Source organism: Sus scrofa, chromosome 12 (assembly GCF_000003025.6).
Source record: "Sus scrofa isolate TJ Tabasco breed Duroc chromosome 12, Sscrofa11.1, whole genome shotgun sequence".
Classification (NCBI taxonomy): Eukaryota; Metazoa; Chordata; class Mammalia; order Artiodactyla; family Suidae; genus Sus; species Sus scrofa.
In genome coordinates, this window is record NC_010454.4 from 2,378,776 (window position 1) to 2,405,958 (window position 27,183).

A 27,183-nucleotide genomic window follows, 5' to 3' on the forward strand; every position below is an offset into this window, starting at 1 on the left:
AATCGGACATAAAAAAGAAATAAAGGGCATCTAGATTGGAAAGTAAGACGTTAAACTGCCTTGATTCACAGACAACACAATCATCTTTGTGAAAAATCCTATAGATTCTACAAAAAAAAAAAAAAAAAAAAAAAGCTATAAAGCTTCTAAAGCTTCTAGACCCAACAAGGTGATTAGCAATGTTGTAGAAGATAAGATTGATATTCAAGAATCAATTGTATTTCTATAAACTAGCAGCAAACAATTGGAATCTATTTAAAATGACATCAAAAACACAAAATAGGTAGGAATAAACCTGGCAAAAGCTGTGCAACAGTATTACACATTTACACACTGCTGAGAGAAGTCCTAGAACAACGGTGACTCTGCTGAGATTTTCTTTTCTCATGCGAAATAAATATTCACCTTCCTATCTTAAACCGAAAAAGCACGTTTCCACACAATGCATCTTAAATGCATAGGGGTAAAGGGTATCTTTGCGGTGGAGAAGCCTGACACGTTTTCATCAGGCCATCCAGGCCAACCTTATCAGTGATGGACAAGCTGCAGTGGTGTAGCACCTGATAGGACACCAGGAGAAAACAGCATCCTTCTGTAACATTCCTGCCAGGGGACCATAAGCCAAACCTGGAAGCACGGAAACCCCAGGCAAAGCCAAACTGAGGGGCATTCTACAAAATAGCTGGCCTGTGACCTTTAAAAGTGCCAAGGTCGGAGTTCCCCCTGTGGCATAGCGGAAATGAATCTGACTAGCATCCATAAGGATGTGGGTTTGATCCCTGGCCTGACTCAGTGGGTCAGGATCCGGCATTGCCATGAGCTGTGGTGTAGGTTGCAGACACAGCTCAGATCTGGCGTTGCTGTGGCTGTGGTGTAGGCTGGCGGCTACAGCTCCGATTCAACCCCTAGCCTGGAACTTCCATGTGCCACAGGTACGGCCCTAAAAAGCAAAAAAAAAAAAAAAAAGAAAGAAAGAAAGTGCCAAGGTCATTAATGTCAAGGACAGATTGAGAAGAGCACAGAGATGGGGCAGCTGAAGTCATCAGGAGACTATGAAGTGTAAAAGACACCATTGGGACAGTCGGTGAAAGTGGCCTGAAGATTACTTGGTAATTGGTGATAGCTGTTGCGTGGTTGTCTGTGGGAAACGTACATGGAAGCAATGGGAGGCAATGGAGCAGATTACTCCAAAACGCTTCAAAAAACTGAAAGTTCTTATGGCACGCCAATGTCCCTATAAGTCTATCCTTGCTTAAAAGTAAAAAAATGAAAATTATAAGAAGTAGCTCTTGTTATTATTATCTAGAAGTGCACTGTCCAGTTGTAACCACTTGTAACAGTTGGTTATATAAATTCAAATTAATTAGAATCTTTAAAAAATTAAAAATTCAGTTCCTCTCTCTCCCTGGCCACATTTCAAGTGCTCCATGGCCATAAATGACACATGGCTACCACCTTAGACAGCCTTCCCAACATCAGGCAGAGTTTTACTGGACAGTACTCCTCTAGAGATTGGACAGCTGGATGTCCTTACGAGGACATGTTCCCAACTTGGCTTTGGGGACACCGAAGTGGGTTCCAGAAACTCTGGCACGTGATGGTGGATCCTGAGACCTGAGTCTGCTAAGGCGTTTCCAGCAGGGCTTGCAGTATGAATTGTTTACAGTGTGCTCTGAGTTCCTCACATAGGGTGGCGAGTCAAACGAGCAGTAAAGCAGAATGTAAAGCAAACCCCTGGCTACTTACTGACTCCTGGTCCATTTGCTCAGATGAGCCTGGCACTTGCTGGGAGAGCTCTGTGGAGATGACCCCCGCTCCTCTGGATGTGGATGAGCGTGGGGCCGCTCCGTCTTCGAGATGAGATTTCTTCCTTGCTCTTTCAGGCGGGTATGGGGGGCCGACTCCATCTCCGGGCACCTCCCCAGGACCGAAGCTTGAGAAGCCAGATCTGAAGAACTGACTTTCCCTCCAGGGGCCATGCCTTCCATATCAGATTCTAATTTCCCCTCAGATTCAAATTCCTCTTCCGAATCCATTACCCCTTGGATTTCAGCTTCATCGTCTTCACCCTCCCCCTGGGCTGTGACTTCCCCGTCATTTTCAATTTCCCTTCTGGAATGCTCTGTAGGACCCTCAGCTTCTTCATTTCTCTGGTCGCTGCTTTCCTCTACTGCTGATACCTGCAGGCATGTAGCAGGAGAAAAGGCAGGAAAGAAAAGTACAAAGGCTTTTGTGAGGTTTTATTCTTAGCAGGGTAATTATACTAAAGGGAAAACTGCATCTACATTTTCTGAGCATCGCTGAAAGATGCTTCATGCTTTAATTTGTCTGTTGTCTGTTTTTTGTCATCATTTTGCATCCTTCCTTGCAGGAAATGAGCTCTGGAAAACGGGGCGCTCTAAAAGTATGATAGCCCTGGCATTCCCGGGAGCCACCAACACTACAGAGTGAGTTGGAAGGAAACTGAGTTTCTCTGCAACTGAACTGAGTCTGTTCTAGAGCAAGGCCATAGGATCTTTGTACACTTTTCTTGAGCAAGTCCGAACTCTCTTTAATTCCTGTACATACAGCCCAGAATAACTCATCCCAGAAGGCACTTTACCCCGTCCCTTGCATTATTCTGGTCCTCTTCTTCAGAAGATGATTCACCTTCCAGATGAGACCTGGTGGCAGATAAACAATTGAACAGTTTCAAATAACATCTTTCTTTTTCTCAGCATTTATCACCTCCTTGATGTCTGCATATCTATTTACTTGTTAATTATCTGCCTTCACTCTAGGCTGTCAGCCGTGACTTTGTCATGTTTGTCACTAAAACTAGCACCAGATCATGCCTGTCGTGTGGTAGGAGTGGCACAAAAGTGCTGCTCCAGGGATGAATGAAAAATACAACTAGTCAAACATTAAAGGAACAGCACGAAGAGATTACTCCAGAAAAGTCACCTTAAATACGCTTGTGTCTGGGACGAAAGGGGAGAAAATAAACACAAAATAAGAGAAAACTGCACAAAAAGGACATACTCTAGAAACTCTTGGTTAGTGTCCCCATGATTTAGATATGTACAAGAATGTCACTTTTTTTTTTTTTTTTTTTTTTTTTTTGTCTTTTCTAGGGCTGCACCCTTGGCATATGGAGGTTCCCAGGCTAGGGGTCGAATTGGAGCTGTAGCCGCCGGCCTACACCAGAGTCACAGCAATGAGGGATCCGAGCCGCATCTGCGACCTACACCACAGCTCAAGGAAACGTCGGATCCTTAAGCCACTGAGCGAGGCCAGGCATTGAACCCGCAACGTCATGGTTCCTAGTCGGACTCATTAACAACTGAGCCACAACGGGAACTCCAAGAATGTCACGTTCTTAAAATTGTTTTGTTTTTTCTAATTAGAAAAAAAACCTGTATTTTTATTTATTTATTACTTATTGTCTTTTTGCTATTTCTTTGGGCCGCTCCCGCGGCATATGGAGGTTCCCAGGCTAGGGGTCGAATCGGAGCTGTAGCCGCCGAGCCGCCGGCCTACGCCAGAGCCACAGCAACGCGGGATCCGAGCCGGGTCTGCAACCTACACCACAGCTCACGGCAACGCCGGATCGTTAACCCACTGAGCAAGGGCAGGGACCGAACCCGCAACCTCATGGTTCCTAGTCAGATTCGTTAACCACTGCGCCAGGACGGGAACTCCAAAAAACTGTATTTTTAAAAAGTCAAGTTAATACAGAAATGTGACATGGACAAAGAAAACCCCCTGTGACTTCTCTCCTTCTCAGTAGTAATAGTAAGAGATTGAAGAGACTATTCTTTCAAATATTTTTCTATGCATTTAATCCCACCCACTCACCCAAATTAGAAATCACACTATATACACTGTTTTGCATTTAGTCTAATCTGGACTTTTTTCCATGTCAGTACATGCAGACCTAGCTTTAAAAAAATGAAACAGTACAGAAGTGTTCAATGTAAAAGGTCAAGTTCTTTAAAATAGTTTCTATGCTTTTAACAAAGCTTAAAAGAGCGAAGGCCTGATGGCAGTATCTTTACCAGACTACGGTCTGTCCTCAAGGCATTCATGGGGGGCTGCCTGACCATAGGGACCCTGGCTCAACCCCTGCCACCCCCAGACTTAGTGAGGGGGAGGGAGGCTGGGGCTGGGCTGGGGTCCCTCTCTCTCCCTCCGCCTCTCTTTCTCTCTGGCAGCTCCCCGCAGGGGCAGCATCCAGTACAGAGACCCCTGCTCTCAGGGCTCTGCATCAGGGACAGCCAAGCATAGTGGTTGCCATGGTTACCGCGGGCCGAGCAAGTTCCCGGTTTCAGAAAAGGGAGGGTACGGGAGAGGACAAAGGGACGGGAGGTGAGAAGGAAGAAGGGCGCACAGGGATATGGAGGTGGCCAGGGAGGACGGGAAAACCCCCGAGTGTGGGGATGGCAGGGGCAGAAGAGGAGGGAAAGGGGCATGAAAAGGAAGGGGCGCCTAGGGGGCTGTGGGAAGGCGGAGGCGTGGGAGCCGCTCCGAGACTTGAGGTTTCTCAGCCTACCTACCCGCCGGCCGAGTCGCCCTGCTCCGCCATTTCCCGTTGCTAGGCGACGCCATCAACATCCGGCGGGCGAGGACCACGCGCCGGGCGTGTTAGGCGGGCGGCCTTTGTGCCATTTACGTGCATTAGAAACACAGAACATCTAAATACGTAACTATATTAAAGCATAAACATGCATTTTCTCCATCTCTAAGTCCGAACTCTATTCCATCTGGCTCAATTTCTGTAAAGCGACAACCGTGTCAAGGTTCGTCCACCTTGCCTCTGCGCCCCAGGGGACCTGGGACGGCTAAGTGCCCTGAGCGTGACAGGAGGAGGTGAAAGCGCGAGGGTCTCCGGAGCCAGCTGCATCTTTGGGGACCGAGAACCCTGCTTAGTGCCCGCCCGTCCATCTCCAGACCTGGGGGGGCTCAACACCCCCTTCCTGGGGGTCCTGCAAAGAATGCTTGGCGAAAGAGGGATGCCCTGTGGCCTCCTGATTGGGGTTGTTCTCTTCCTACCTTAAAACGGGAAGAACAAACGCAGGGGCTGGGACCGAGAAGGCGAGCGCGCACGTGGAGCGTCCCAGGGGTCCTGCCTTCACGTTCGCGGCAGAGACCAGGGACCGGAGGCCGTGGCTGGAGGCTCGGCTCGTAAAGGAATAGGGTGGCCGGGCCGGCGCCTGGTGTGGGAAGACGGAAGGTGGCTAGGGCAGTGCCGCGGCCAGGGTGGGCCGGGGGACTCGCCTCGGGCCGGGTTGGGAGTTGGGTGGGAGAGCGGGGGGGGGCGGCCTAGCTGGACTGGGGGCCGGGTTTGGGCAGTGCTGGGCTAGGGGGCGGGCCGGGGGCCGGGCCTCGCCGGGTGTCCCCGCCCAACCGCGCCTCACTGGCGGCGGCGGCAGTGGCGGCGGCGGCGGCTCCGGGAGCCGGCGCGAATCCGGCCCCCGCTGCGGGACCCGGGTGGGTATCGGGGGCCGGCCAGGGGCCGCGGGGGCGGGGTCCGAGGGGCCCGCAGGGGATCAGGCGGCGCCCCTGGGCTGGACCGGGTGGGGGCGCGCGGGGCGCGTGGGCCTGCTGCCGCGGGGCCCGGGAGGGGCCAAGGTCCGGCCGCAGCCCGGAGAGGTGGGCTGGAGTAGGAGCAGGGCGGGCGAGAGCACCTCAGATCACTCGGGGATCTCCCTGGGGTTCCCCACCACGGCGGGTGCAGGCGCCCCGGGCCGGGAGTGGGCCTAATTCTGGGAGACTCCGTCTCCGCCTGTCTGGAGCCTTGGACCCGAGAACTTGCGGTCTTTGTCTGGCTGGATCGTTAGAGCACGCGAATGAGAACTTGTAGGGGGCCGCCGTTTGCTAACACAGGCCCCCCAAAGTGTGCATTCCACCCCCCCAGCGCGCGCGCGCTCTTGGCATTCCCGGCCTCGGGTTGGCAGCCTGGCTGTTTTAAGAGTCTCATGTCAGGAAACTCACTTCCTTTAGGCCCAGGCTCTTCCTCCTGCTTTCGTAAAAAAAGAAAAAAGAAAAGAAAAAGAAAAAAAAAAGGCAATTTAAGATTGCTAAATATAACCTAGTAACGCTGCCAGAAGCCAGTGAATCTTGAAATCCTGTTATTCCCACACTCGGAAGTTGGTGTCATATGTTGGCCACAATCTAGTTCAGATTCTATTCAGAAATAGAAAACGACATAATACATTCTCTTTCCTTACTGTGAGGTTTGTTTTACTGCCACCTTAAGTTCATAGGAGAAGTTGGGCTGGTCTGCCAGCCCCTGTGACTGGTCCCACTGACCTTTTTTTTTTTACCACCTGAAGGCACCAATTTCTGCATCCAGAAAGAAGAGGGAAATGGTTCTCAAAACAGTCATGTGATGGAGCATTTGTCAGAGGGCAGGTGCAAAGGCCCAGGTTGGAGAATTCCATTCCAAGTCTGTCACAGATTGATTAGAGAACTCAAAAAAAAAAAAAAAAAAAAAAATCTGTGTACTGGTTTTAGAAATTCCTCATTAGAAACATTAATGTTTAAATGCTTAGAGAACATGTGTAGGTTGCAGATGCAGCTCAGATCCTGCATTGCTGTGGCTGTGGTGTAGGCCGGCAGCTGTAGCTCTGATTCAACCCCTAGTCTGGGAACCTCCATGTGCCAAAAGCCAGTGCAGCCCTAAAAAGCAAAAAAAAAAAAAAAAAAAAAAGATTAGAGAACATTAAACACTTTTAAGAACCAGGAAAACATTTGCAAAAAAGAATTATTAAGGTGAGGAATGCCTTTTCGTATTAACTGTGAAGCTCATTGATGGCCATCCATAGTACTGGAAGGCACCTTCTCTGCTAGTGAGCTTAGCCGGTAGAGTGTTTATGGTGAGCAGTCTCAGAATATCAGTGGAATTTTTTAATCCTCAGCCATGATGGTTGTCATGTAAATAGCTTTTGATTATCATGCATGAATTCACTTAGCCCACTAAACAAACTCATACAGTTAGGACTGAGGGATCCCCATTTTGTAGATGGAAGCACTGACACTTAGAGAAGTAAATTCCCCAAGTTCATGCAGCTGGGAGTGACAGAACTAGAAGCCCTGAGCCCTGGATGCTCCAGCTCCAGAAAACCACTGGACCACACTGCCGACCCTCTTGTAATGGGACCCTGTCATTCGTATGCACACACTCTTCCTGCCCCCCTTTTTGCAGACAAAATAACATGGTTCACTCTGCCAAGCGATTCATAAACATGCCAGAGACTGGAATCTAATCCATGTCCCCACTAACTGTTAATATCAGTTCCGTTTAGTCTAAAGAGCCCCCAGCCCTCAGTGTTAAGGCGTCTGAGAAAATAGCCATTGGGTGCTGGTCTCTGCCTCAGGTTTTGGGAAGCTCAGGGCACTGGTTAAAACAGAGCCTCCATGCTGTGGCTGTGGTGTAGGCCGGCAGCTGCTGCTTTGATTCAGTCCCTAGCCTGGGAACTTCCATATGCCACAGGTGCAGCCCTAAAAAAATGCAAAACAAAAAAAAACATGGCCTCCAAAGATACATTGCTGGGTTCAAATACCAGCCTTGGTCCATAGTACTGACTTAATGCCTCTGTGCTTTGGTTTCTCCATCTGTAAAGTAGGGGTAATACACCTAGTACAAAGGTCTATTGAAGAGATTAGCTAAGCACCTAGTACCTGGCACATTCGAAGGGCTTGTTACTCTACATTTTAAATTATTATTAATGACCATCATTTGCATTTTTTTCCTATTTAACTAGTTTGGTAAAAACATTTGGTTTCATCTTTGGGTTCCTTGTATGCATGGTCCATCAGGTGCAAAGCTGATCATAAGCCGAAATGGTATTCTCCACTGTGGTATATTCACACTCTTATCTCTGTAACTCTGCTGGATCCCTGTGGGCTATCCAGGGACCAGGGTGATCAGCTTGCCTGGCAACACAAATCTGGAGTAGAGATTTTTAACTTGTCACCCCACATCTGGCTGAGGGTCCCCAATTTTTTCATAGGCCTGAATCTCCTCCTGTAAGTTTAGCCAGTTAGTTTCATACAGTGGTACAGTTGGGGAGGAGGGCTTGAAATATGAAGGATTTGGAGCAGTGGAGGTTGGTTTTATTGGTATACATTGTGTCGTACTGCTGTATTTGTATTAGGTTGATGAATATGGATGAGGCTAATGTACAGACAAGAAGGCACAGGTTTATACTCCCCCTCCCCCCAAAATTGGGGAAATGATATAGGAAATCCTTGCGCATTCGCTTCAGTGCTGGTGGTTTTGATGTTATTTACTGACCACTCATATGCCCTTTGGGCACCTGGCCTGGCATCGCTAATAAATCTGCTTTGATGAGCTGTATGATGATATCTGATCTGAAACATGTCCTTTATCCTTTGAACTGATATAGCCATCCTGGGAGAGGAGAGAAACGGAGCCTCTTAAGGCTAAGTTTGGAGGAATAAATGAGGAGTTTGGGATTAACATATACACACCATGATCTATAAAATAGTTAGTCAACAGGGACCTACTGTCCAGCACAGGGACCTCTACTCAGTGTTCCATAATAACCTAGATGGGAAAAGAGTCTGAAGAAGGATGCATATGTGTTTGTGTAGAACCGAGTCACATTGCTGTACACCTAAAACTAACATTATAAAGCAACTATACTCCGATATAAAATAAAAAATTACAGTAAAAAAACACCAAGGGAGTTCCCATCGTGCCGCAGTGGTTAACGAATCCGACTAGGAACCATGAGGTTGCAGGTTCGGTCCCTGCCCTTGCTCAGTGGGTTAAGGATCTGGCGTTGCCGTGAGCTGTGGTGTAGGTTGCAGACCTGGCTCGGATCCCGCGTTGCTGTGGCTCTGGCGTAGGACGGTGGCTACAGCTCCGATTGGACCCCTAGCCTGGGAACTTCCACATGCCGCGGGAGCGGCCTAAGAAATGGCAAAAAGACAAAAAAAAAAAAAAAAATTAAAAAAACAAACAAACACCAAGCTCAACGTCTGCCTGCGGTAGGTTCAGTCCTATGGCCAGCAGAAGGAAAGAACAGAAAGAACCCGAATCCCTTGTCCAGTCTGAATGGCAGCCCTGCTCCACCTGAGCCTTGGACAATGGTCATTCCAAGTGTTTAAAGTTGATGTACAAGAGGAGGGCTCTGAAAGGACCCACCTGGCCGCGTAAGAGGTATGGCAGTATCTTTTCCATGCTCTTTCTGGATGGGCTTCTGTAGAAACCACCATGATATGGGTGCACCCCGAGCCTGCCTGGGTCCGCTTGCACACTTGGGTGTCTGTGCTGGTTTTCCACCGAGACCACAAACTCATCATCTGATAGATTTGTCATTACACTCCCGGGCGTTAATTGGGGCAAAGGGAAAACTTAGCAGATGGCATTCGACACTCGTTCACTTTTCGGTTTCTGTAGTAGAAAGTGTTCCCCGAGAAAGATCACCTGTGTTACCTTGCAGGAATGTTGTTCAGTACATTTTCCCCCAGTTTGATTTCTGCTTTTTGGTGCATCGGTTACTGTTTTGCCACAGACAGTGAGAACCTCAGTGTGTTGAAGTTTCCAGGCATGAGGTTGAAATCAGATGCACCTCATCTCTGGGCTTGGTTGTTGATTTCCTGGCTGCATTTGCACATATCCTTGCCTTTCGGGTTTGGTCCTTCCTCTGTCCCCAGTCCTGCCTCATCTTTCAGTCCGTCATTTCTTGCAGCCCCATTTCCTTGGCTCTTTGGAAGAGATGGTTTTGGGGGCTTTGCTGTTGAGGGGCACAGGCAGTAGAGGCTTTGGGACTTTCCAGAGAGTGGGTGATAATCAAAGTGACAGCTGGATAGTTAAGGGGGAAAGTCATAGCCAGGCTGGCCACCCGATCTCCCTGAAGCCTCGTTTCTTTAGCCATCTTCTCTAGTTACGGCCTTTTCTAGGTCCTTTTTCCTTATGCTATTTGGCCTAAGGCTCCAGCTCTAGGGTTTATAGCCAAACCTCGTTCCTTCATTTTGAAAGCAAGTTGACTGTCTTATCCTCACTTCTGCACGGAGGCCCTGCCTGCAGCAGCTCTGTATCTGGGCCAGAGTCTTTTCCGTGTGAATCCTGAATGAGATACATGGCAGCGAATGTATTTCGCTTCTGCAGTAATCCCGTAATTGACATGAAATACAACCAAGAGGAGGGGTGACGCCAACTCACAGGTGTTTTATCTGGGCAGCGGCACTGACAGAGACCCAAATTCCCCAAACTGTGTGCCCCAGAGAACAGGGTTCCCAATCTGCAGGATTTCTCTCACCCATTAAACTGTAATACGGGGAGTTTCCAAAAAGTCTGTGGTGCCTGTGCCTGGTTCTGGGAAGGTAGAGGGAGCTGGGGCTCCTGCGAGGTGTCTTAGCAGCAGATATCTTGTGGGAGGAAAACGACCCTTGTTTGCGTGTGTCTGGCCCGTGTTTAAGATAGCATCACCTTGTCCACACTCTGTGTTTATTGGGTTTTGAGGGCAAAGCAGATGAACCGGTTTCTGTGGCCACATGACAGGTGACTGGAGCTCAGGGCATTTTGCTCCTGAGCACTGTGGCAGTGACAAGGCCAAGGGAAGGATCACCTGTGGGCTTTGCCCCATGATGTGTCCCCCTAAGGATCCAGTGGCCCCACTCCCTACTGCCCCCCCCCCAGTGGCAGCTGTCACAGTGGGTGTGGGCTGTATCCCTTACACTGCCAGTTCAGCAGGCTGCCAGGACTGCACCTGTCCTGCTGCCCAGCATGGCCCCGAGGCAGGCACACAGCGCTGAGAAGGGCCTCTCTCCTACTGGCTCCAGGCCGCCCTCTTTCTTTGGTTCCCTAAGAGGGTTCAAGAAGTATTTGTGCCTTTAGTTCATGTGTTTTCCCATTTGGGAGCTGCTGGGGGCCCTACACCAGCCCAGGGACTGAGGCTCTGGCACTGGTCTGTGCAGCTATCCTCTGTCCCAGCCCGCTGCTCCCTCAGCACAGAGGTCAGGTCCCCCCTCCTGGGCCTAGGCCTGGCTTCCCATTCTCCTGCTTAAAGGGTAGTCACTCTGCTTGGGGATTTGAAGGTCAGTGGAGATGGAAAGCCCCCTGAGAGTTAGAAGTCAGCTCCTTACAGTGTCCTTGTTATGGTGTGTGGGCAGAGCAGTCCCCACAGATGCCACTTCCTAGTTTTGGGAACTTGTGGCTGTATTAGTTCATGAGGCAAAGGAGATGAAAGTTGCAGATGGAGGAGTTCTCATTGTGGCTCAGTGGGTCGAGAACCCAGTATAGTGTCCATGAGGCTGCGGGTTTGATCCCTGGCCTTGCTCAGTGGGTTAAGGATCTGGCACTGCTGCAAGCTGCAGTGCACGCTGCAGATGTGGCTTGGATCCGGTGTTGCTATGGCTGTGGTACAGGCAGGCAGCTGCAACTCCGATTCGATCCCTAGCCTGGAAACTTCCATATGCCACAGGTGCAGCCCTAAAAAGAAAAAAAAGTTGCAGAAGGAATTAAGGTTGCCAATTGACTGATCTGATGTGGGGAGGCTGTCCTGCATTATTCAGTTGGGCCGTGTCATCACAGGGTCCTTGAAAGTGAGAGGGGGGCAGGGTCAGCTTCGGAGTGATGCCATGTGAGAAAGACCACCCTTGCACTGCTGGCTTTGAGGGAGGAGGAAGGGGCCACAAGCCAAGGGATGCAGGCGGATTCTAGAAGCTGGAAAAAGCAGGAAAGTGACTTTTCCTCTAGAGCTTTAGGAAGGCACACAGCCCTGCTGACACCTGAGTTTAGCCCAGTGAGACCTGAGTTGACTTCTGGCCTCTTGAACTGCAAGATGATATACCGTGGATTTGTGGTGACTTGTTGCAGCAGCCATGGGAGACGTATGCATGAGGAATGGAAGTGCTTTGTGAAGGAAGTGGGAGCGGAGGCTCGTGTCTTTTCTAAAAAGGTCATTTCTTATTCCATGTTTTGTTCATTTCTGGCTCTTCGGTGACTTAGCCCTCCACCCCCACCCCCCTGGAGGACTCTCTTTCCTGGAGTAAAAAAAAAAAAAAAAGAAAATCACCAAATCTTGGGGGACGGATTTTAGTCATAGACGTCTTAACTTCATCCCTGTAAATAATTAGCTAGAGGAGAGCCCCACTGCACCACTGCCATGCAATTACAAAACGTCACTGCCTCTGGGCCAAGTGTCAGCGGCCACGTGGCTCTCCGGGCTGGTGGCGGGGGGCGCGGAGGAGGGAACATGTGTGCTTAACAGCAGGCCTGCTGCTGCCCACTGGCTCCAACCCAGCGGTAGGGCCGGTTCTGAACAGCACTGCCAAAAAAGAAATCTGCTACCTTCCCAGCCCTTCCTCCCATCTTGGGGCTGCTATGGTTTCTGACATCTTTCTTCTCCAGGCACCCCCCACTCTCCGAGCACCTCAAAACCCCTCAAGCAGACTTGAGCTGCCTTCATCCCGTCTAACTTACCCCTGCAAGCCACAGAGGCCAAAAATCCCTAGTTCGCAAAGGTGCTCTGAGTCTGAGAGTTGCAGCTTATGGGGAAACAGTGCCTCCCTAGCCAGGGAGTTTCTGCTGAGAGTCTTTTGTTTTATTACAGTGTGTGTTTTTTTCTGAGGGAAGGCCAAGTTGATCTTTCCTTTCGAATTACACAATAGGCTATTTTGCAAGAATATGGGCCTACGTAGTGGTCACTGACAGCTTAGAGCTGCACAAAATTCAGCTTGTAATTGTGTGTTGATCACAGATGTGTAAAAGCCAGCATGGGCATTTTTATTTTATACTTTTTAAAATCATTGCCTTTTTTTTTTTTCCCCACACTCAGGCTGATGCACATTCCAGATCTTGGCTTCACTCCATCTCTGTATTCCTTATGCCAACTGCCAGGTTGGCATTGCTCTTCTTTTCATCAATAAAAACATGGCATTTGGAACTCTACTGAAGATGGCATATTCTTATAGGCCCCTCATCAAAGGAACTCCTCAGAGATATCTTGGACTCGGGAGCTTATAATCTAAAATCAACAATACTGATGCAGACATACACATTTTATTTTATTTTATTTTTTAATTAAAATGTAGTTGATTTATAATGTGCCAATTTCTGCTGTACAGCAAAGTGACTCAGTCATAGATAGATGGATAGATTTTTTTCTTTTTTTTTAAGGACCACACCTGCAGCATATGGAAGTCCCCAGGCTAGGGATTGAATCAGAGCTGCAGCTGCCAGCCTATACCACAGTCAAAGCAATGCAGGAGCCTTAACCCACTGAATGAGACCAGGGATCAAATCCACATCCTCATGGATACTAGTCAGGTTCTTAACCCACTGAGCCACAACAGGAACTCCCTAGACAATCTTTTTAAAATAATATTTGACATCATGATCTATCCCAGGAGACAGAGTTCCGTGTGCTAGTCAGTAGGACCTTATGGTTTATCCATGCTAAAAGTAATAGTTTGCGTCTACTAACCCCATATTCTGTCCATCCCACTTCTTCTCCCCAGACATAACCATTTTAAAGTAGAAATATTAAGTGAAGAAATTCAAGAAGAAGGAGGTTTTATCACTGTCCAGGATCTACGTAGACCGTTTCTCTATCCACCTTCATCTCTCAGTACTTGGGGCGAGGATTTACAGTATTGGTACAAAGTGCTTTGAGCATCTCGGGCTGCTGTTTTGATTTTAGTTAACTCTAAGTCTTTACTAGAGAGGCAAAAAGTCAGATAGCTGTTTCCGGCTACAGGCTTCCCTGGTTTTGTGTGCCTTACGAGCTCTCCTGATGGCGTTTAGAGGTTTTACTAGAAGGGCCCTGGTCCCCACCTTTATCCAGGTAATAAGGAAATAAGTCTGGCCTGTAGAAAGACCCCAAATCCATGGAAGGGTCTGAACGTGGGCAGCCTTTCTGGAGCACAGCTTTCTGGTTTGTCTTTGTTCCCACCAACCCCACAAGAAGCCAGGTCCCTAAGCTCATGGGTGTAAACTGCCCTGCACATCTGAGCAAGAACCAGTCAAGGTCGCGTGTCTTGTGGATTCAAGGACACAGGGAAGATCTCCCATCAGGTTCTCATTCTGTGCCAGGCCCTGGCACTGCTGCTGGCATCCTGCCCTCACGCAGGCACCCGAGATCCTTTTGTCACTGGCCGGGAGCTTCCTGCTCTTTTTCTTGTCCCCTTCCACATAATTCTGCCTCGGCTGGTCTCTTTGGGTACAAGCATCCTGGTCTCAAATCTCTTTTTTAAGAAAAATGAATGTATGTTATTTTTCAGAGCATTTTATGTTTACCAAAAAATGAGCAGGAAGTGCAGAGTCCAGACACCCTTTCCACACTCCGCTGCTCCTCCCGGGGCTCCTTCCAAACAGCCCCTGTCACCCACCCCCAGGGCAGGTGCCAGGCCCTTGATTAGCTCCACCTCCCTCCCTACCAGTCTCCCCTCCGTTCTACACGCCCGTAGAGGCATCGGCCCTGCTCTGTGCCTGGACCTCACCCTTCCTCGTCCTGAGCTCCAGCTCCGACCTCCCTGCCCCTTATGCAGTGCTCCCCAGGAACCTTCCAGCTGCCTCCCGCCCCTGTGAGCTGCGGGGTGGAGCAGTCACGTGCCCCCCTCCCCCTGTGGACCTGGTGAATGCCCCCAGGAGACAGGGTGCCCCCCAGGCCACCCCTGCTTGGCCCCTCACTCCACCCCACTCCTGGTGAACCAGTAGGGTTCCCAGTTAGGACAGCCTCAAAGTCAGCAGAGGATGCCTTTCGGGGCCTGCAGGCTGGGCAGGAGTGGGTGGAAGAGGGCCTGGGGCCCCAAGCTCACGACCCTCCCCCTCTTAGGCAAACTGTTCAAGGCCACAAGCCAGCAGTGGGGCTGGAAAGGGGTGCAATTCCGGCTCCACAGGGGGCAGCTGGTCCAAGGAGTGAGGGACACAGGCGCCTGAGCTGGGCCTCCTCATCCCCAGCCTGCGAGACCATCCTCCCCGCCCTCCCCAGCCTCTGGCTTCTTCCCTTCTGCCCGGGCTGCTGCCCCTCGGCAGCCCAGGCCTGACTCTGCTCCAGCCGCAGCTCCCCTTTCAGCAGGGCAGAGGTCAGGGAGCAATTCCGGCTGTTCTTCAGGCCTGCTCCTTTTTTCCACGTCCCTGGACACAGAGCCCAACGCTCCTCTGCTCTGGTGACACGTTTATTAACTCCCTGACAGATAGGAGCCGGGGTGCTGGGTGGGGACAGGGCTTCTGCATCCTGGACCCGCCCAGCGCCCTCCTCCCGATCCTGTTTCACATCGACTGGTGAGAAACTGGGGGAGGTGGTGGAGGGTGAACCCAGGCAGCCACTGGCATTAATTTGCGCTGATAACACTGAAAACAGCACAGCCTGAGCAGCAGAGGGGCCTCCTGTCAGAGACCCTTCCCCACCTCCTTCTGGGGGTGGAGGGGAGCCGTAGGTGAGTGGTTCCCCTCTCAAATGGGGATGGGGTCACATGGCTGTCCCCCTCCCCTGACCTGCTGCGTCAGGGTCTAGGGATTTGCCACTGAGTTTCTTAGAGCCCCTGGTTTGGAGAAGCACTGCATCAGGTGACCTGAGAGCATCTGGGCCCCAGTGCTGTTCTTTTTTTTTTTTTTTTCCTCCTTTTTACGGCCAAGCCTGCAACATATAGAAGTTCCTGGGCTTGGGGTTGAATCGGAACTATAGTTGCAGGCCTGTGCCATAGCCACAGTCACAGCAACACCGGATCCGAGGCACATCTCGCAACCTACACCACAGCTTGCAGCAACACCGGATCCTTAACATGCTGAGTGAGGCCAGGGATTGAACTCGCATCCTCACAGAAACATCATTGGGTCCTTAACCTGCTGAGCCAACGGGAACTCCTCCAGTGCTATTCTTTGTCAAGCTGTGTTTTCTTTTCTTTTTTTTTTTAGGGCCACACCTGCAGCATATGGAGGTTCCTAAGCCTGGGCTGGGGTCGAATCAGAGCTGCAGCTGCTGACCTACACCACTGCACACTGATCAAGGCCAGGGATCAAACCCACATCCTCATGGATACTAGTCGGATTCCTAACCCACTGAGCCACAATGGGAACTCCTCAAGCCATGTTTTCTTAGTGGCCTTGCTTGATCTGGGGTGACTGCACCCCTGAGGGTGTTGTCGTGCGCTTTGGGTGGGCAGGCTGCCACACGCATCTGGGGATGGCCTGGCAGCAATGATGTTCTTTGCAATTCTTTTTCTTTGCTCTCTTCTGACAGGGTGGGGGGTAACTCAGATTTGTATTCACCAGCTGGAGGACTGGGCTAGAACTGCCAAATTAGGATGCTGCCAATTAGAGTCACGGAAGCTGAATAGAAATTCATACCAAGCGAGGAGCCCAGCCTCTGCTGGCTTGCGTGTCACCCTCCTTCCCCACCCATGGTCAGCCAGAGGACACGAACTGTGACTGGAGCTGGGGGCAGTGTTGGGGGGGGCAACTGTGTCCCCATGTGGTAAAGTGGACAAGAGGCCTGGACAGGGGTGAAGAGCCCCTGGCATCCTGGAGGCATGGGCCTTGCATTCTAAATAGCAACAAGCCATCTCTTTAAACAGAAGCACAATTAGGCAGGAAGTGGGGTTCAGGAAAGTACCGCAGAGGCTGGGGTGCCGGCGCCGGCGAGGGTGTGTTTGGAGAGCTTGCTCTAGGTTCCTTCCTCCGGCCCAGATGAGGAAGCTGTGGCTGGCAGGCCCCCGGAACTGCTGGGTCCTGGGGAGGACAGCACTGGCCGGGCGCAGTCACCCTTTCAGCCGCTGCGGAGCAGAGCTGGGTTTATAGCCCAGGTGCAGGGTGCCCATCCCCGCAGGGGAGAGGGCGGCTGTCATCCATGGTGGGAAAGGCAGGCCAGCAGATTTCTGAAATTTACAGTAGCATCAGTGGTGCTGCAGTGGGGTGGGGGTGCTTGCTGGGGAGGGAGGTGAAAATGGCCCACCTTTCTGCTTCTCCCTGGTGCGTGTTGGTAGAGCGAGAATCACGCGTGGCCATCACGTGTGCAGTGTGGGAAAAGCCGATCGGGTGTAGACCAGAGCACGGGCCAGGCTACGCAGGACTCTGGGTCACTGCTAAGGGCCCCCTCTTTTAAAATCTCCCATAGATTTTACATGTCAGGCATCCCAGCTGTATGAAGCCATTAATGATTTCCCTCTTATGAAGCCACAATAAAAGCAGGAAATAGCGATAAAAACAACACAAACATTCCACGAGCTGGTGACGAGTTCATGTGTACTGCCTCGTCAGGTAAATGTATGCTTTGAATTAGGCTTTTTGAAATATCAAGGGTCGGGCACTGAACATGGAAACTAGGAAAATTAGATGAAGATAAAAGCCATCAGCGACCGGATCTTTGTCTTGGGAAGAATGATACAAAGTTTAAAATGATAAGAAGAAAAAATCACTAAGGAAGAGTTACGGTCAACCTGCCTAGAAATTTAAAACCTCTGTACTTCAAAATAATAATGCAATTAAAAGGCAAACAACAGGAGTTCCTATGGTGGCTCCGTGAGTTCAGAACCTGATATAGCTCCACCTTTGCACAGGAGGTTAAGGATCCGGCATTGCCGTAAACTGTAGCATGGGTTCTGGATACAGCTCAAGCCTGGTGTTGCTGTGGCTGTGGTGTAGGCCAGCAGCTGCAGCTCTGATTTGATTCCTGGGCCAGGAACTTCCATGTGCCTGACTGTTAAAAAAAAAAAGAAAAAGAAAAAAGAAAGCACAGACCACAAATTAGGAAAGAGAGCTCTTTCATACTAATAAAAATTCCAACACTCCAGTAGAAAAATTGGCAATGCCCACAATAAAAGACAATTCACAGGAAGAACACAAGCATTTAACAAACATAGCACAACCAGCCTAAGTGAACTGATAATCAGAAAACCATTTTCCAGTTACCAAATTAGCAAAAATTCAAATCCCTAAAAATTCTGGTACCTTTTTGAAATCCATTGGACGTTATGTCAGGGGTCCAGTTTATCCTCCCAAAGAAATGGCCAGGAATCCCAGCAATTATTCTAAGGAAACAGAGGATACAGGTGAAGATTTGCATATAAAAATGTGAAGTTTATTAAATAGCCACTAATTGGAAACCAAATATCTAGTGCAGGTGGCTGGTTCAAGAATGGCACATCCTTGTAACATGTTTATAGCTCTTGAGTTGGAAGGTTGACATTTTGAATTTTTAAATTTGTTAGTAATGTACGGTGGGTCCCAGATGGGGTTTTATGGCAGTTTTCTGTGACCGCCATAAAAAAGTACCATAAAATGGGTGGCTTAAGCCCCAGGAATTAATTGTCTCGAAGTTTTAGAGGCTAGAAACCTGAAATCTCCGTGTCAACAGGGTTGGTTCCTTCTGAGGCCTCTCTCCTGCCATCTCCATCTTCACGTCACGTCCTCCTTGTAAACGTGTGTCTATGGCCAAATTCCCTCTTTTTAAAGGACACCAGCCACGGGGATGAGGGTGACCTAAGTCTGGTTTCCTTTGTATGGAACCTGCTTCCAAGTGAGGGTGCATCCGAGGTGTGGGGTTAGAACCTTCACACGTGAATTTGAGGAGGACGCGCTTCAGGGTGTCATACATGGAAAACATACTTATGTTGTAACCGAAAGCAAGACGTGGTGTGATTCCAGTGGGTGTTGTTTTGGTAGGAAAGACACAGAAGCTGGTAGAAAATACACAGATATTTTTGGAGTGTGTGATTTAAGGGACATGTATTCCTTATAATTCTCTGAACACATTCCATAAATTAAAAAAAGAAAAAGCTTTTAAAAATAGGTCAAGGATTCTCTACTTCTCATTTGATGGAGAGCGGAGGCTGGGAACCAGGCTTAGTTAGAGATGAAATAGGCTCACAAAGGAGCAAATACATTGAAAAAACAAATGAGGATTGTCTGAAGAGAGTAAATATTCGTGGCTAATGTTTAATAGGCGTGCCTGGATCTACCCAGAAGCGCCTCGTCTCCCCCGCTGTACAACCTGGGGGGTGGAGCTGGGGGACTGTGCTTGTTCACCCAGGTGACAGAGCGGGGGTGGGGGTAGGAGCCAGAACACCAGAGGACAGAGGTCTCACGTCCAGGTTTGTCTGCTCACTGAGTGACTTGGGATGTTCCACACCCACTTTCTTTTTTGGGGGGGGGCATCACCTACGGCATATGGAGGTTCCCAGGCTAGGGGTCGAATCGGAGCTGCAACTGTCAGCCTACACCACAGCCACAGCAACACCGGATCCTTAACCCACTGAGTGAGGCCAGGGATCGAACCCACAACCTCATGGTTCCTAGTCGGATTCGTTTCCGCTGCGCCATGATGGGAACTCCCGCACCCACTTTCTTATTTGCAAAACTGCACTTAGGATGCACCTTCCAGGCCACAGTGGGGTTTCACGGCCAATGTGCGGGAGACACTACACTGCGAACACTTGTCTTTTAGATTCCCCTTCAGATCTTCCAGCACGTTCTTCGGATTATCCTCCACAGTGGCATGCCATCTTCGTTTAAAGACGGTGTGGTTTTTGGGATCAGCTGAGCATTGTTTGCAGCTCATTCTGGGTTAGGGCAATTAAATGAGGTGATACCATTGGAGGCTCAAAAGAAGGTGAGGCTCCTCCCTGCCCCACCTTGCCCACGTGGAGGCGCAGGCCCCAGGAGGCCACCAAGCACCTGGAACTTGGCTGGTCTGAACTGGGGTGTGTTTAAGTGCAAAATACACACCAGACTTTGGAGACTCAAAGACAGTATAGTAGCTCATCGATGATTTTTTCCAGGAGTTCCCATTGTGTCTCAGTGGGTTAAGAACCTGACATAGTGTCCTTGAGGATGCAGTCTCTGGCCTCACTCAGTGGGTTAAGATCTGGCGTTGCCACAAGCTGCAGTATAAGTCACAGATGCAGCTCAGATTTGATGTTGCTGTGGCTGTGGTATAGGCAAGCAGCTGCAGCTCTGATTCAGCCCCTAGCCTGGGAACTTCCATGTGCTGCAGGTGTGTCCATTAAAAAAAAAAAAAAAAAAAAAAAACCAAATTATTTTCGTATTGATTACACATTGAAATGATAATATTGGGATTATAACAGGTTAAATAAAAATACGATATTAAAATGCATTTCCCTCTTTTTTTTTTTTTCTTTTTAAAAGTGTGGCTCCTAGGAAATTTCACATGAGGGCTGCAGTGTGTGTTTCCTGGGCAGCGCTGGTCTGGAGAAGGGAATTCATCTTCTTGCAATGGCTCATAAACTGACCTCATAATTCTAGGATGATTCTTGAATTCTAAAAATGTTCCGGACAATGGAATAGAGTCATTATTAGAAGAGGAATATAGCCTTTCCAGATGATGAATTGGAAAGAAAACACATATTTTGATATGTAGGTTCCAGTGTGAGTTTAAGCTTCACACATTGGTTGTCATACATTGTAATGCGCCTTGAGATGTTCGGGCAGGAGAACTCGGCAGTTAAGACAGGGAGAGCCGCCCCCTTGACCTGGGGTGGCGGGAAGGCTTCCCTAGGGGTCGGCTTTGGGGGGATTTAGGTAACGAGCAGCCCTACCCCAAGCATCTAGAAAGCAGCCTGAGCCAGGGCTGGGCCACCGACAGCCTGAAGACCGGATCTAGACGTCCTTCTGTTTAGTGCACAAGCTAAGGATGGTTACTGCGTTTTTAATGGTGGAAAAGTTCGGAAGAATTTTCTCGTGTAAGGCGTTGAGATTATAGGACCCTGGCATGAGAATGAATAAACCTCGTAGAAACACAGTCACACCTGCCCCTGTACTGTCTGCTTCCAACCGCAGGGCAGAGTCGAGTCGTTTCAACAGTGACCACCGGGCCCACAGAGCCAAAAATATTTGCTGTCTGGTCCTTTGCAGGCCTGGGTTGCTGTCCCCTGGACCGAGAGGCCAAGTTGATTCTTGTAGCCCCACATTGAAAGTGGGGTCTCAGGATGGGTTCAGGAGAGCTGGGTGGATTTGGGGCCCTGGACGTGGCTGAGAACGGAGGGACCGTGAGTCAGGGTTCAGGAGGCAAGGACCCCAGCTGGGCTTGGCCCCGGGGCTGGTGATTTTCAAGGCCATGCTGACATTGGGAACCTGCACAACAAGAAGACAGTGGTGCGGCCCTGGGGCTGGCAGGGCACTGTCAGAGGAACGCTGTGTCTGGGAGAATTAGCTGGAAATATGCAAATAGAGGGGAGATCCGAGCTGGAGGGAAAGGAGGGGCACCTGGAGAGCCAGAAGGGGCCAGGGATCCAGGCTTGAGCTGCCCAGTCCCAGGACGGTGGAGGAAGTTAGCACGGAGACCACTTCTCCCTGCAAGCCAGCTGGACCCCCAGCCCCGCTCTGTCTGGAGAGCCTGTCTAAGCGCTGGAGGCAGAAGGGACTCCATTTAGGGAATATCGCAAATCAGCTCTGGATTTGGCGGGGAGCGTGCAAAATGCAGAAAGTTAGGAGAACATTATAATATAATATGCCCTGAGCACCTCCACCAGGGGATACTTCAAAAAATTTTATTTGGGTAAAATATACATTAGACAAGATGCATCATCTCAACCATTTTTAAATGCACAGTTCAGCGCCATTAGGTACATTTGGGTACATTGTTGTGGAACTGTCACCAGCATCTGTTTCCAGAACGTCTTCATCTTCCCAAACAGTAACTCTCCCCATTAAACCCTAACTCCTCATTCCTCCCCGCCCCTGCCCAGGCATCCCCCCTTGTCTCTGTCTCAGATTCTGACTATCCCAGGGACCTCAGGTAAGAGTGGTCCTACAGCCTTTGTCCTTCTCTACCTGGCTGGTTTCACTGAGCATAACGTCCTTAGGATCCATCCATGTTGTAGCAGGTGTCAGAGTTTCCCTCCTGAAGAGCATTCCGTGGAAGGGATGGGTCACATTTTCATTTATCCACTCCCAGTCAACGATTCTCTCATAGTGGCGTCAAGCCTTTTCCTGTTTCTTTCTGAGAGATTGATTGCAGCCCTCCTTTGACGCTTGCCTCTCAGCTCCCTGCCCTGCCCTGCCCTGCCCTGCCCTGCCCTGCCCCGCCCCGCCCCGGGGCTGGCCCGGCCCCTGCCCAGCATGGCCTGAGTCTTGGACATCCGTGATCTCTGACAGGATGTAGATTTACCCACATGCCTTCATCTGCACCAGCAGCACCACGCCCAGTCATCCCACGCCCAGCTTGCTGTGCCCCATCCATGGGAGCACCTGGTTGGTTCATGTACCTTCTGCCTGGGTTTTGTTTCATTTTTGCTAGAATTAAAACTGCTTTTGGGAGTGTTGGGTTTTCATTCCATGTTCTCCGTCCTTCCATTTTCTTGTCTGTGAATTGCCCGCTTTTTCTGTTAGGCTATCACTCCTTTTTGGAGGGAGGCTTCAGGAGTTCCGTGTGTATTCTGGATCTGAGCCTTTGCTTTAAAGAATGCGTTGAATGTATTACATTTGCCGTATGTAATGTATCCCCTATTCCTTGCAACCCCTCCCGGGTGAGATGGCCAGCGTGTGTTGGGACGGCAGGCTGGGCTTTGGGATGAGCAGGACGCACGGGGCAGGCGGGAGTGGAGGAGGCCAGGAAGGGTGGAAGGAGGAAGAGGGCTGGGAATCCCAGGGAGGAAGGGGACAGGGCGTGAACCCTGAGCAAAGAGAAAGCCTGGAGGTTTTATAAAGTTGCTGCCTTGGGAACAGGCTCCTCTAAGGCCATTCTCTGCAGGTGGATTTTGCCCCCTGGGGACATTGCGGAGCCTGGAGACGTTTTCAGCTGTTGTAGTGGGAAGGGGTGCTAGTGGCATCAGCGGATGGGGGCCGGGGCACCCCTCCCACTAGGAGCGACCTGGCCCCAAGTGTCCATGGTGCCACCGTTGGGAACCCAGATCGCCCTCTCTGCGCCTTGGGCTACAGCAGGGCCCCTTCTGTGGTCGCCCGGCTTCCATGTTGAGCCTAATGACGTGAGGCAAGATGCAGCCCCAGGACACTCGGTCCAAGTCCATGACCTTGGGCCATGCCTTCCCTCTCTCTCTCCACTCCCCAGGCAGGTCTGGACAAGCCCCGCCTGGGCCCGAGCGCACGGAGGATGGAAACACTCCCCGGCAATGTCTCTGGGCCGCCTCCTTCGCCGGGCCTCCTCCAAAGCCTCGGACCTCCTGACGCTCGCCCCTGGCGGCGGCGGTGGGCCCCCCACCGCCCTGGATGGGGAAATCATCTACTCCAAGAACAACGTCTGCGTGCACCCACCCGAGGGGCTGCAGGGGCTGGGGGAGCACCACCCAGGTGAGCCCGGACCGGGAAGGCCTGGGGTCAGGGCCTGGGAGGGAGGGCGCTGGAGTCCCCGGCCTGGGGAGAGCTGCCTGGTTTCTCTAAAGTTAGCAAGCTCTTGGGAGTTCCCGTTGTGACTCAATGGAAACAAAACTGATTAGTATCTGTGAGGACACGGGTTCGATCCCTGGCCTCTCTCAGTGGGTTAAGAATCTGGCGTTGTCACGAGCTGTGGTGTAGGTCATAGACGTGGCTTGGATCTGGCGTTGTCATGAGCTGTGGTGTAGGTCACAGACATGGCTCAGATCTGGCACTGCTGTGGCTGTGGTGTAGGCTGGCAGCTGCAACTCCAATTCAACCCCTGGCCTGGGAACTTCCATATGCCGCGGGCGCAGCCCTAAAAAGCAAAAATACATAAAGTTAGCAAGCTCCTGAGTCACTTCCCCATTTGCCCTAATTTCCCCATCTGGGATGCAAGCCACTGACCCTTGACTCATGGAGGTCAGGGGCAAGATGGAGAATTAGGCTGTACTTGCAAGTGGAAGAGGGCATTCGGCACTACAGGGCTGCTGGGAGCAGGGAGCCGCCTGCCCTGGAGAGGGAAGTGGGGCGTCCTCCCCTGCAGGAACCTGCCCGATGGGGGCTCTCCCCCAGCCCCCTCAAGTGTGTGTGGGAACACAGCCCTCAGGTCAGGCAGGCGGCTTTATCCCTCCCCGCAGCCTAGAGGTTGGCAGTGAGGACCCAGTGGGGTGTGAAGTGGGTCTGGGAAGCTGGGGACATGGAAATCCTTGGTCCTGGGCACCCTCTGTCCTTTAATCCACCGTTTCTAAATCAGGGAAGAAAACTCAGGCTCCGCAGGGATGGAGATGGAGGCGGGTCCTTTCCTGAGCCTCCTGCCCAGGAACCGCGTTACCCAGGGCCGTTCCCGGACACGGCAGCCCGTGGCTGGCCTTGATCCCTGGGAAACTTTTCCCGTGGCGACGATGACTCTGCTATCCTTTGCCAGGCCGCAGAGAAAGAAACCATGTACTTCCCAGGGCTCCAGTTGTGTTCTGAGCCCTGAAACGGCAGGCGCCCCTGTGCGCTAAGGCCCAGAGCCACAGGTTCTCTTGGCAGAGGTGTCCCTGACTGTGACTGTCGTCAGGCTGGGGGCCTGGGGGTGTTCGACCTGGTCATGGCAGCTCGGCCCCCACTCTTGGGTCCCTCAGCCTAGCTGCCTTGAGGAAGCATCGGAAAGGTGGGTTAGTGATGCAAGCGGCCTGTGTGTTCCTTCGTCATCCATGCAAATGACTCGCAACAGATAAATGTATGGCTTAATTTAATTTGCATGATAACTTCCTGAGAGTGGCCAAAGCCCAGGCAGGCCTCTCTCTCGGACAAGGATGCCGATGCTCAGAGATGCTCCTCAGCTGCAGCCGAGGGTGGAGACGGGGCGAGGGCAGGCCTTGGGCTCTTCCCATGGCCTCCCCAGGCTGCTGAAGGGTGCTTCCAGGTCCCCAGGCCGAGTGCACCTGCAGCCTGGCTGCAACTTGTCCAAGTCCAGACAGAGCCCCCCCATCAGATGTCAGTACAATTAAAAGGTATGAGTTACAATCAGATCTGGACACTTTATTGCATGTAAATGATGTGTCAATAAAGTACTGAATAAATAAATTAATTAGAAAGTTTAAATTATGCTAATAAATTCTTTGAAAAGTACTCTGTCCTCCTACCTTGCTGAGCTGGTCTTTATAGTCACCTGGATGATTAAGTGCAGATTTCGAATCACCAGACTCTCCAGATCCCAAAGCAGCAGAGCCAGCTTCCAGCCCCAGCTCTTTCCTGCACTGCAGGGGCCCTGGCCATGCCGCTGGGGACACCACAGCCTGTCCGCAGGCCTACAAACAGTTCAGGTGGCAAACCTCAAGCAGGCTCTGGAAGCAGACTCTGACTGTGTGGACAGGGACCTCTAAGGTCCTGGTCCCGGGGGTGTGCTCTAGAAGGGGATGCAGGCTCTGGGTGGCATGTCTTCTTGACCCCAAGGATGCCTGACTACAGAGCCAACTCTGAGGGTATGGGGAGGGCACAGATTCTAGGCCTGGGTCTGAGGTTGTTGCATGTCTTGGGCATAAAACAAAAAGAGCAGCAGCCTTTGGCGGGCTTCCGGTATCATCCTGTTGTGATGGGAGGGGAGGGAGAGGAGGCCCCAGGTCCCAGGCTCCCTTCCCAGCGCAAAGCCCCGTGATCTGAGGGTGTGGAAACACTCAGGCTCACCCAAATATGACTCTTCTGCACAACTGGCTGACAGCCCCCCACCCTGAATCCCCCCCCCTTTGGAAACAGGAGCCGTGTGAATGATTCTGTGTTGAGCTGGAGCCTTGGGGCTCAGGAGGGGCCCCATCTTGTGCCCTGGGGGCTTCTCAGAACAGAGACCAGGAGGCCTGGAACACTGAGGCGATAGGCCCACCTGAAATAACAGGTGCTGCAGGAGGGAACGCTGCCCGCCCCCAGACTGAGCATCGGGGGCTCAGAGAGCTCGCCCACTCACCTCCAGCCTTGGAGAGTCACTTCTCTCGTCGTTGTCAGCTATCTGGGCCATGACAGCGAAGACAGCCCCTTCTTCCAAAAAAGCATCATTAGAGAAGAAACGCTAACGATCCGTGGCCGACTGGAAACAGCCCACTGCCATTCGCCTTAGATTGATTCTTTTTGTGACAAAGAAACCAAACCTGCAGCCTGCGTCCCTCCTAACCCGCGAGGCTGTGAGGCTGGTGGGGCTCCTGGGTCCCTGTGCTCCTCCCCAGCTGTCTGCGCCTACCCGGACCGGACGGCTGCTAGAGGCAGGGGAGCTCTGGGGCCCCAGACAGTGGACAGGATGGGGCACTGAGCCAAGGAGGAGGACAAGCTGCGTCCTGCGGGCCCGGGCCTCCCAGATCTGCAAGGTGTGTGTGCTTAGAAAAGGCCCACAGCTCGCATTCGTCCCGAGCCCAACTGTGTCCCTTGGGTATGTTTTCTTCGGGCCGGGCTGTGTCTAGAGCTCGGCTAGTCTGCACAGCGCCGCAGTTTTAACGTGGGTGTGCTCCTCTGAGAAGCCAACCAGAGGTGCGTCATGCAGGGCCCTCCCTAACCACCTGTCCTCCTGACCCCTCACAGGCTACCTGTGCTTGTACATGGAGAAGGATGAACTGCTGGGGGCCACTCTCATCCTTGCGTGGGTCCCCAACTCCCGGATCCAGAAGCAGGACGAAGAGGCGCTGCGTTACATCACCCCCGAGAGCTCCCCGTGCGCAAGGCACCCCGGCATCGGGGCCGGCGCAGCCAGAGCTCAGGGGCCCCCCACCAGCCATCCCCCACGGAGCCCAGGCCCCCCCTGACCCCCAGGGACGATGACATCCTGGTGGTGGCCCAGAGCATCCGGGACCCCGAGCACGCCAGCCCTTCGTCCGAGGACAGGGAGAAGCTGGCCCTCGGCCTGGGGACAGATGGCCCCCTCCCCGTCTCACAGCCGGTCCACAGCGACTCGGGAATCTTATCAGCGGTCAGTTCGCAGGACGGGATGGAAGAGGGCCGGGAGCTGCGGCCCGAGGCGGGCGAGGAGGAGGGCTCCTTGGAGCTGTCGGCCGAGGGCGTGAGCAGGGCCAGCTCCTTTGACTCGGACTCGGAGGCCTTCTCTTCGCCCTTCTGCCTCTCGCCCATCAGCGCCGCCCTCGCGGAGAGCAGCAGCTCGGTGTTCCTGGAAAGCGAGAGCTGGTGAGTTCCCGATTCCCGCCCGGCGCCTCTGGGGCCCGGAGCCCTGGCACGTGTCCTGGCTCTGCTTGCGGAGCACTGAGGATGTCTGTGTTCCATCCTGTAGGCACCAGGCTCTCCCCACGCCAGAGCCTCCACACCCTGTGTCTTACTTCCTGCTGCCCCAGGGCACTGTGACAGATGCCGAGCCTGGGGTGGGGGGCTGGGGGCTCCCCCTTCCACTCCCCTTCCCTAGGACTAAACAGTCCCTGCCA

At 51.7% G+C, this 27,183-nt stretch overlaps 2 protein-coding genes across 7 annotated transcripts in view; one reads left to right on the top strand and one right to left on the bottom strand.

Moving 5' to 3' along the window:
* CCDC40 (coiled-coil domain containing 40) overlaps positions 1-5,291 on the bottom strand; it is a 42,114-nt gene extending 36,823 nt beyond the window's left edge. For 2 of the 6 annotated variants that reach the window (XR_002336938.1, XM_021066501.1), the window contains exons 1-3: positions 4,536-5,024; positions 2,603-2,663; positions 1,747-2,180 (exon numbers count right to left, since the gene is read on the bottom strand). Coding sequence is in view for 4 of the 6 variants with exons in the window: in XM_021066501.1 (XP_020922160.1) it covers positions 1,747-1,761 (15 nt within the window). In the remaining 2 variants the exon portion in view is untranslated. The other 4 variants (XR_002336939.1, XM_021066504.1, XM_021066502.1 and 1 more) reach the window with 3 other exon arrangements.
* Positions 5,386-27,183, top strand: part of TBC1D16 (TBC1 domain family member 16) — a 76,701-nt gene continuing 54,903 nt past the window's right edge. Inside the window, 4 exon segments of the mRNA XM_003131144.4 lie at positions 5,386-5,469; positions 22,980-23,218; positions 26,336-26,458; positions 26,461-26,932. Of these exon segments, the coding sequence (XP_003131192.2) occupies positions 23,041-23,218; positions 26,336-26,458; positions 26,461-26,932 (773 nt within the window). The 5' untranslated portion in view covers positions 5,386-5,469; positions 22,980-23,040.